The sequence below is a fragment of the Lytechinus variegatus genome, chromosome 13 (assembly GCF_018143015.1).
Source record: "Lytechinus variegatus isolate NC3 chromosome 13, Lvar_3.0, whole genome shotgun sequence".
NCBI lineage: Eukaryota > Metazoa > Echinodermata > Echinoidea > Temnopleuroida > Toxopneustidae > Lytechinus > Lytechinus variegatus.
This window is the reverse complement of record NC_054752.1, coordinates 29,261,407-29,272,913: the sequence shown is the minus strand read 5'-3', so window position 1 is coordinate 29,272,913 and position 11,507 is coordinate 29,261,407. Positions and strand designations below refer to the sequence as shown.

At 32.8% G+C, this 11,507-nt stretch overlaps 1 protein-coding gene across 2 annotated transcripts in view; it reads left to right on the top strand.

Moving 5' to 3' along the window:
* LOC121426308 (pericentrin-like) overlaps nucleotides 1-11,507 on the top strand; it is an 86,866-nt gene that overhangs the window by 1,203 nt on the left and 74,156 nt on the right. For both annotated transcript variants that reach the window (XM_041622550.1, XM_041622549.1), the window contains exons 2-3: nucleotides 22-177; nucleotides 1,774-1,974. In XM_041622550.1, the coding sequence (XP_041478484.1) occupies nucleotides 22-177; nucleotides 1,774-1,974 (357 nt within the window). The remainder of the gene's footprint in view (nucleotides 1-21; nucleotides 178-1,773; nucleotides 1,975-11,507) is intronic.

Here is an 11,507-nt window from a genome sequence, read left to right as displayed (position 1 = left end):
TGTTTTTCCCCTTGTATTCAGGACCAAGCCAGGAAGCTTCAGAATGAGAAATCCAATCTTGAGTCAGAGCTTCAACAGAAAGACTTTGAACTGAGGAAGTGGGAAGCCAGCTTCAGAGAGCAACAACTAGAGTACAGGAACAGGGAAGCTTTTGTCAGGAGGAAATATGATAATCAGGTCAGAGCAGATACAAGGAAATAATGTCTTGATGATGTTATATGTCGATCATATTCAAAATGTTTACAGAAAAGTCCTTTTTTGGTCTAAATAACTATCCGAATATTTGAAATAGGTTGGTCAGAGCCACTCCCATATGAACCAATTGTACTCTGACAAACAAGGCACTCCATAGAGTGTTTTCATCAACATTGATCTGACAACTTTCCTTGATTTTAATTGGCAGAGAAGCTCAGGGCCCTGTCTTACAAAAAATTATGATTGATCCGATCAATCGTAACTCTATGGAAATCCATCAGTGATATAATTTTTTCCATAGGAAATTAGCACAATGTCTTTTGTAAACAAAGAGAAGCACAGTGAATTTTGAATAAAACAATGAATGCATGATTATACATGTAAATCATAGTTAGAAAATATTTTGAACAAACATGCATAATACATGTTGATGTTGCTGGTCGTCCATAGTCGCGATTGATCGGACCAATCGCAACTCTTTGTAAGACCGGGCCCAGATGCCTGACGATAACTCTGGTAAATTTCAGATAAAACAAACTTTTGGGTATTAAAAGAAACTAATGTTTGAGAGCAAATCAAGCAAAAGTCCCAATATCAAGCATAATGAGTGTTGGAAGTAATTTGAGTTGCAAGTGAGCACAAATCAACTAAGAATTAGATCTGATCAATGGACTTGGGCTTGAATATTTTACTTGGGATTAAGTGTGTGTTATGTACAATATTTTATTTGTCCGAGATATTATTACAAATACTACAACTTTGGATTTAATTTGGAATTGAATATAAATTCCTTGCAATGGCCCAGTTTGTCTGATAAAACATCTGACCTGTCCTTTCATGAAACGCACCCCTTGGACCCGTTGCATAATACTTTTTACCTGAGGAAACTCGGGTTGTTTTTACCGGAGTTTTTGCCATGTTAAAGTCAAAGACAGAAATCAGACTAACCTTAGATTTCAGTTTTTACGAGAGTTTTCTCAGGTACAAAGTTTTATGCAACAGGGCCCTGAAGGTATACTGGGTACCAGTCTCTGTGCTTATCAGGGAGAGTAATTATCAAAATGATTTTGTGGGGAACCTACTTATTTTCAATGTCTCACAGGTTCATGCCTTGGCAGACCAGCCGACCAGTACATTCTTGGCGTATTTAATACGTTTTTGCAATCAAATGCGGCAGAAGGTTTTTTTTTTTTTTTTACAAAATCATAATTTATTGAGAAAAATGAAAAATCATAAGATCAATGTAATTTCAGGTAGCTTGTTTTTTTTTCAATGATTTTATTAAAACCAGTGTGAGATATACACATGTTTAAATGTTTTTTTCTTTTCATCTGCAAGAGCAGTGCGCATTTTAGCTTGCATGCAGCTTGAGTGCCGCAATGAGCGAGTTCGCCACACATTTTATTATGAAATTCACTTTTTTTGGGATAATTACAGTTTTTTTATCACAGAATACGGTTTTTCATTCGCAGAGGTTGGCAGGTCTGTCTTGGTAGCCTCCATTACATGTGTGCAATGGATTAAAAGATTCCCCAGTATTCACAGTTAATTCTCCCTCTGCTTTATTTTCCCTAACAGATGGACTCTCTCAGGACAGACTCGGACAAGGAGATGGTGGCCCGACTGGAGGGCATGCGACTCATCCTGGAGCGCCAGCACGCGGAGGCAGTGTCCCGGCTCCGAAGGGACCTGGAGCAGGAGTTCAGCTCCAGGGAGGGGCTCCAGGCGGAGAAGCACCTCTCGGATATCTCCCTCTTGAAGTCCCGCCATCAATCACAGGTGCATACTAGTTGGTGTTCTTATTGAAGAGTGAGCTAAAAAGGGTTGTGTGGTTTTTCACACTCTAATTTGCTACTGAATATTTAACATTATATTTTTCATTAACAAGTTTGGATTAAAAACTTTTGCAATGTTGCAAGTGCCCTTTGAAGCCAAAGAGGGCCTTTCATTTTTAGATAGTGCTAACATATTCCATCCAGGACACATGCTAACTGATTGAAACCTGATCAGTGTGGGGCATGTGTAAGTACAGCTCCAGCTGTCATCGGTTTTGTTGGTGTTTTATTTTTATTTCATTAACAACAGAATATTGAGTTCAAATTTAGATCTTTATGACAAAGCACTTTCAAAGAATATTAATGTGCACAAAGGTTTTGAATTGAAGGGGGGGGGGGGGGTGGTGTGGTAGAGAGGGGGGGGGGTACTCTGTAGTCAAGGGCACTTGGAAGACTCACTTTCACCATGAACTACTGGTATCTGTCTCTTCAAAGTAGGGAATGTACTAGTATTTCTTTCAAAACATGTTTGTCCCTCCCCTACCAGGAAATGAATTGAATTCCTCTTCATGAATATTCATATACTTTCATCTTTCTCTATGTAGTTGAAATTGTATTTGAGAGGGCTGTAACAATTGAAAGATTGCATTTTTGCTAGTGTAAACGGCACTAAAATTTTAAGCTGAAGCTGTAAAGGAGAGAAATGGAATATATAATTGCCTTTTCTTGTGCACATGAGAGAGATGAATACAAAGAGGGGGGAGAGAGGAAAGGAATTTTTTTTTGGGGGGGGCCACATGAGCAGAAACAGTTCCCCCAAAATATCTGCCATTCACTTATCCAGTGATCAATCTCGTGGGATTTAAAACATCACTTGAATCCATGATTTTCTTGATGTTTTATGAATTCTGAGATCTCATTGAACCTCTTCTTACTTTGATAAAAGAAATATAATTGTACATGTAGTTAATATGAAAAATTGAAATACTTGATGTAAATACTCACCAAAATCAACTCTTCCTAGCAATTTCCTGTATATATTACCATTATCTTGCCAAAACAAAAATGAAAGAAAAAAAAATTGAGGAAGGAAATGTAGAAATGAACAATCATCTTAATCATGCTTGCATAATCAAAATGCATTTTAGTGTTCTTTATAACAACTGGAATAAAAAAACTTAAACCACTACATCTGATAAGATCAGTTGATAAACCATATGATACATGTAGCAAGTTTAAAATATTCTATATTGCGATTTGTTTTTCTCCAGATAATTTAACACGTAATATACATGTTTGTGTATATAATGGGTTTTTTCAAGAAGTTGGGGCACAAATTGTGACATTTCAAGGATAACTCAATACTAATTGTACTATATATGTTTGTAGGCTTTATATTTGTATTGAGACAATACATTTTACTTGAAATTTGGGGCCATTTAGACTAATTTTCCATGAAATTATTATAAAGCAAAACAGTGTATAATGCGGTTTAGAGGACACAGTGTCCGTGTAGCATCAAGATATTAGATTTGGTCCTAAAAGTTCATTTAATGCAATTATACTTACTAAAGCTTGAAACAATACAGAGAGTCTACATTTCTTAAGTCAGCTAAATGCCTCAGATTTCCTATGCATATATTGTATTTTCAAAAGAAAATTAAAAAAATTGTCACTTGTCCATGTGGCGTCACTTTGGTGGACAACGAGTAGTATAGTGACAGTTTTGAAAATTTCTTTTGAAAATAGAACTATATGCAAAGGAAATCTGAGGTATTTAGCTACCTGACTCAACAAGTAAATGTGCATAGTGTATCAAGTGTTGGTCAACCTAATTGCCATAATTTGAATTTTAGGACCAAATGAAAATTTCCCAATGCTACACGAACACCTTGTACCTGTAACAGCATCATTCTATGTTTTGCTCAATAACTTCATAGAAAATTAGTCTAAATGGCCCCAAATTTCCAGTTAAATGAATGCCTTTAATACAAATGTAAAGCCTACAAACAATAAATACATAGTACAATCAGTATTGAGTTATGCGGAAATGACACAATTCATGCCACAATTTCATGGATTTGTGTCAAAGAACTTCATATATTATGATTTTATATTGCAGAAATTTATGTTAGACTGAATTAGTTGCTGGATGGGAACTGGATAAGCTATTACAGCTTAAAAAACATACTGATGAATTCTGCCATGGAATTGTTTCATTGATGCTATTTTCCCTTTATTATTTCAAAATTTTGTAAAATAAGTTATTCTCCCCAAAATACTGCATTTCTCTTGTGCAATAATATCACTCTATTCAGAAGTGCAGAGCGATCTTCAGTACCTAGGAAATGATTTCTTTTGTCTCAAGTAATCTCAATGCATAGGTGAAAAATTCTAAGAAAGAAAAAAAAACATACCTATTCGTTTATATACCAACATAAGGAGCTAGTACATCAATATCAGTGAGTATACAAATAATGAATGTTTATGAGTGCAATGGACAGAATACTTCATGAGGTGAAAGATGAAATGATCCATTCAACGAGGCGTAGCCAAGTTGAATGGATCATTATTTCATCTTTCATTGAATGAAGTATTCTGTCCATTGCACAAATGAAAAAACATTCATTATTTGGTTTATATGACACCTAAATATTGATTTTTTTTTTTCATATGAAATTTATGAATTTCTACGAAAAACATGCTCATGCAGTGTGAGTTTGGTCTGTCGATTGATATGTCATTATAGCATGTGCACTGCCTGTACCTGCAGCTGAGCTGCAGTCTTGGTGCGCGCGAGCAATTGGACAAAATCGTATGGATCCAAAATTTCACGATGAATGGATCCAAAATTGCGCGGTTGATGACGTCATTGCAAAATGGGCTGGATGAACGATATCAAACAGCCAATCAAATCACAAAGATCTATCTAGGTGTCGTATAAATTTGATTATTTTTGAAGATGAACAGGGAATTTAAACCTGAACACAGAAGCAGATCAATCCCTAACTCCAAACAGGCCTTTTTGTAATAACCCTGAAAGTGCTTTCTAATATTAAATCCCTTTCTGGTTCCCATCCAGTGTGTTCTTTATTACAAGTGCAATAGCCATGTTGGACAAACTTGTCAGGGAAGAGTTAGAAATATATAGGATTTATTATAGCTGCATTTGATGCAATAATATACACTAATCTCACCAACATACACTTTGAATTTCAAATTCAAACATTGAATTTGCATTTATTAATTTCCAATAATGATACAAAGTTAGATCTCTACATATTTTTTGTTCTTTCTTCTGATGCCACTCTGGCCACTAAAAGATTAAGATAAGGAAGTGCCATGGTGTAGCGGTTCTGACTCTCGCCTTGTAATCATAGGGTCGTGTGTTCGAATCCCACTATAGCCTAGCGTCCTTTGGCAAGGCGTCAATCCACAATTAGCCACTCTCCACCCAGGTGCTAAATGGGTACCCGGTAGGATGCGATACACTATGTAGTATGCCTAGCAATTGGGTCTTGGAACTCTTGTTGGAATGCATACATGTCCATTGTATGTTGGCATGCAAGGATCCGATGACCGGGGTAATAATATATCTGGAAAGCACTTCGAGACGTCGTTTCGATGTGTTAAGCACTATATAAATGCAGAATATTATTTTTTAAAAAGTCTGGAAAAAAATAGTATGAACATGGTAGATAACTCACAAAATGCCATACCTATGGAAGAATCTCAAACATTCTTTTCTTTAGTCCAAGGTACACCAAATAATCAAGACACATTCCATTGTAGCTTTCTATAGTCAAATTTGTTAGTCTTTCATGATTTTCTTGTTATTCAGGGAATAGTAAAATGAGCTTGAAATCATGCGAGATTGTCATGCCAAATTTGTTAGCACTAGTGGAGGGATTTTAAGAGTTGATCAAAAGAAGAAAATGCTTGATAATTTTCCAATAGCAATATTTTGGAGAAAACTTTGGGCATAATCTGCAATATTATAGTCTAGAAATATATATGATATTTGTATATACTGTGAGATGAAAAATTGTTAGCATTAATATGAAATTAGATGCTATTCTGGCATTTCATTAGAAAAGTTTTTCGCTGATTTTGGTGACACTTGTTAGTCAAAGACCAAATCAATTTGATAGTGAGGTTTATAAGTTTGAGGAAAAGATCCATGAAATATTTAAAATATCTGATCCATTTAGTTTGAATATATTATTCAAATTCTACATGTACCTAAACCCGATATTACAATATGAAATTATCACTTCTTTTAATATAAATGTATATGTTGAAGTTGTCTTCCATAAGTGGTTAACAAACTTAAGTGTCCATACCGCATGGTAAGCATGAAAAGCCCACATTGTTTATATTCAACATAAAACAATACATTTTATGTACATTTACATATTAAATTCCCCTTTATGCACCATATTACCTGTACATCATATTTTGTTGAATGAGAAAGACTGACACATTTGATGAATTCTTTTGGTATTTAATTCTCTTAAATCATTGCCAAACCAAATTAATGTATTTGAAATTGTATTTAAAAAAAAGAGAAGAATGAGAATTACCTATTTATGATTGAAATCACATAAAAATGGTAAGAGAATTATGATAGATTTAATTTATGCATTGTAGAATTTCCCTGGGGATTTAAAAAAGTAATCAAGGTTAACAAATTGTTTTGCTTGCAAAATTTCAAATATCAATCAAATATTTGACATAAATAAATTTGAGGGTTAACTTCAACAATTTGAATTATATTTTAATGTATATACCTTTTCATAGATATATTCTTTGAATTAGACCAGTATATTTTAAGATACATACACTTTCAGTAATCACCTTTAATACTTTAGATATGTACATACACGTACTCAAGTAATTGAATATCCTCCCCCATATCAAAATGAAAGTTTAAAAAGGATGTAATGTTCATAAAATTGCAAACAATTAAGACTTTGGTTTTGCTGAAACATTCAGAAATTTTCTTTCTCCCATACATACTCATTTGATCTTCAAAATACATTGTACTTTGTTTGCAATGTAATTTGTCACTGCAAATTGCTTGAAATCCATTATGATATTAATTATACACATACTTTAATTACAATGGTAAGACTTGTATCAGTGAACCTGCCTTTTGGAACAGTATTTGACTTTGGCAGACAAATGCCAAGCCTACTACATGTATTCAAACATAAACATGTATGGCCATACATGTTTGCTCATTGGAGTTCCTACATGTACAGTATGTTTATGTTGCACTATAATTCATTTGCCAGACAGGAAGCTGTGTGCCTGTGTCAAATATCATATGGCCAGACCATGAATATCTATGCAATGTTTCATAGTTTTGATATCAAAGTCCATATGAACCAGTCATACAATCATAGTTATCGTGAATGTGTTTTCTTTTAATGATACAAAACAAGTGACTTTGATGATCACGGGAGCGTTTCATGAAAGGACTTGTCGGACGTTTTATCCGACAAGTCCCATTTTATCCGACAGTTACCATAGGAAAAGTGCTTATCAGCTAATCAACATCAGGGAAAGATGTCAGATCTGACAACTTGTCGGACAAAAATATTGATGAAACGCTCCCCTGTATGATAGCTTTGCGCCAATTATGCCTGCATGCTTGTACTTAAAATGATCATTTTGCCAGGTGTATGTATCTGGAAAGAAATCCTGCCCAAATAATATTTCATGATGAATTCAAACATGTGATATCAGGTATATTTAAAAAAAAATGTTGTTAACCTTTATCATGTTTTACTGTATTGCATGACAATGATACGTGAATATGTACATGCATACTACATGTATATATCATACATGGAAAATAGTTGACGTCATACACAAATTATTTTACTAACTATATTTTTAGATATGAAATATTTTTGTTTCATTGAAAATCTATTAGTTAGAAAAGTTACAGCACATGGAGTCTAGACGTTAAATTGGGAGTTTTCTTCTTTCTCTCAGTAATTTATCCTATCATACATGTAGTACCCTCGGTAACAATACCATGTATAATTTTAGGAATAGAGTGATAGTAATATTGTGGGGATCTAAAAATGATGTATGACTGGAATCTTCCCTAAGAAGTAGAGAATGTGCATAAAGTTATAGTGTGCGAGCAAGTCTGAATAATAGTGAGTAGGATAAATGGCTGCAAGGGTAATTATATCTTTGAGGGAAGCATCCAAATTATTAAAGGTAAATTATTGTTCTGATTAAAAAACAAACTTTAAAATGGTTAATCATGAATCTACATGTATGTTTAAATGGTGCTATAGTTGTGGTTTCAGAATGAAGATCTTCTTTTTCCACTACTTTCATCCCAAATGATGAAAAAATTGGTGAAAAAAATTATTTTAACACATGTAGGAACTTGATTTAAATACTCATTACATTCAAATTCATTATGTGTGACATATAACAACTTGTATTATTGATTTCCTTGTGGAATATAAATGGCAAAGAGATTCAGACATTTCCTCACACTTACACGTTTTTGCATGTCCGTAATTATGTTATATTTCAAATGGAATAATATATTTTCAGAGAAACACAGTTCTAAATATTTTTGAATAATTTGTTGAATTGTTTGTAAAAGTCTGGGTCAAAATCAGAACCGAAGCAGAATTTTCTCACCTATTAATCTTTTTCTTCTCATTTTATCAATTTTAAGTTCATATTTCTGTGTTTGTAACAGTTTTGTGTGTTGCATGTCTCCCATTCCATATTAATTATTTGTTTTTAATTCTGTTTCTTCATCATTCCTTTCTAATTATTTTATTTTATCATTTTTAAAGCAGCTTGTCTATTCCTTATGTCTTTCAAATATGTTGTTTCTTTCCCACATTTTCAATTTGCTAATTTTCCACTATATTTTTTATCATTTATTCTCTTCCCCTAAATCCCCAGATTTCCTTTCAGCTGAGCTTGCTTCCCTATTGTCTTTCAACCCCAAAATATTTAAACACTACAACCCCTAATATCTTTCCATACAATGCATAAACAGCAGGTGTATATTAAAAAAGAAAATTATTTTCTGTGTTAAAAATTTGTGAGCTCATATACCTATATAGTTTGCTACCTTTATACCTTGCTTTTCAAATATTCTACCCAAAATATGTCAGTATTAAACTGTTTATTTATATGCATATTTGCATTCATATTTAAAAAATTGCTCTGTAGATTTTTTTTTAATTCAAATAATATTTCAACCAAATATGTGGAATACACACTTTACACTATTATAAAATTAAATTTAGATTTTCCTATGGAATTAAAATCTCTAGTATTATTAAACAAATTAATGTATAAGTAAAAATCAAAACTTAGGCTGTATTATGTTTGAAATTCGCTTTTAATAATCTTTATGAAACATGCACACTGTCAAAAGTATTAATACAAATAATATTAAAGGGTCTTTCAACTTTGCCCAACAATGAGCCATGCCATGAATTCTTTAATTTTCATTACTTGAAAACATCCATATGGAATTACTGTGATTTTGTGGAACTTGTGAGACATTTGTATTTTAGTTTGCCCTCTCATGTTCTATATCCTTTTTTTTCTTCAAAATATCAAACCCTCAAGTAAATAGTAAACCAAAGCAAGAATCTTGAAACTTGGCAAAATTACAGGAACTGTGAGAGAAAATAAAATCGAGTCTTGAGAAGCAAATTAGGATCTGCTTTTGACCCAGACTTAATGTATACTTTGTTGTACAACAAATTTGTCATGTGAATGCATTTCTATGATGTTTTCTTTTGAAGTGTGCATGTTATTTTTATAATAAAAATAACTTCCAGAATAAACCAAATAAATTTGAGTAAAGTTGTTTTATTATTCAATCATTTTGTGTTCTTAATTTCTAAAGCATGCTGACTAGATCACATTAAATTGATCGTTTATTTTCATTTTTTTTAAGGTTTAACTCATTTTAAGATTGTTAGTCTTATCATTCTTTATTCATTCACAATCCATTTATTTTCTTTTTCTATTTGGTTTATTTGGATTCTGCATATTCTTGCATGAAAGTTACTCTATCAACACATTTTCTTGATTTCATTTTTTGCACTTTTCTTTCATCCATGCAAGTTCCATTTTTGTTGTAGTTTTGTTCTGAACACCATTGTCCATTCTTTTCATTTCTGTTCTGAATGGACCCAGACTTTGAAGTTTGAACAATATTTTTTTTTAGTATTACTTTTATAAAACCCCCAAAAAACTTTATAGTCATTGAATTTATCATTACTACAATTCTGTCTGATTATACAATACACATGTATGTATAACATTGCAAAAAAAAGATGAGTCAAACTTAACTCCTGTTCTCCCTTGAGTGTGCAATGATATCCCTTTTAAAATTATCATATAATAATAAATGAAAAGTAACTTACATTTAGAACTAGGTATAGGAAAATAAATATTATGGGTATTGACCACTGTTCTGAAATTTTTGGTACTTTGAAATATAAAAGATATTAAAACTAGAAAAAGATTGCTAGTAAAAGTAAATACAATTTTTAATACTTTGCATTTAAAGTAGATAGATCAATGGTAATAGATGTATGTGAATGTTTTCAGAACTCTGCCCCATTATTTAATTGAAATGATTAATTGATACTTGCACACTAGGTTCAAAGACAAAGTCAATGCATGTGTATTTTTCATACTGTATTATTGATTTCTTATGATTTCTTGTGAAAGATTCTTGCATTTTTCAGAAAGGAATTTCATTTTATATGTTAAGGGGGAGGGGGGGGGGGATGGAAGGTAGAGCACGGATGAAGAGTACACAAGAGAAAGTAGAGTCAGAAAACAAGACAAGAAGAATAAAAAAGTTAAAGGAGAATTAAACCTTTGGAACAAGATAGCTTGTGTGAAAACAGAAAAATCGAAGAAACAGATCAACGGAAGTTTGAGAAAAATCGGATCAATAATGAGAAAGTTATGAGCATTCGAATATTGCGATCACTAATGCTATGGAGATCCTCAAATTGGCAATGCGACAAAGATGTGTGAGGTCACTTGTGAACAACTCTCCCCATTACTTAAGTACATATTTCAATTAAATTGCCTTATTTATCACATCTATCAGTAGATCATGTTTTCTTTCTATAGCAGGGCATGTAATACAGATTTCTAAAGAATACATCATGGATTTTTATAAAGACTTTGTATCATCATAAGAAAAAGCAAAAAGAGACATTTTGAGGGTATTTTATAGTCCATCAAAGGGAAAGTTGTTCACATGTGACATCACACATCCTTGTCGCATTGCCAATGGGAGGATCTCTATAGCATTAGTGATTGCAATAATCAAATGCTTATAACTTTCTAATTGTTTGTCCGAATTTTCTCAAACTTTCTTTGTTCTTATTCTTTGATTTTTCTGTTTCGACACAAGCCTACTTGTTCCAAAGGTTTCATTTTCCTGAGATAAAAAAGAGAGAAGGGAGAGAAAAAAGGAAGGAGCGAGAGAGAGACGGTAGAGAGAAAGGG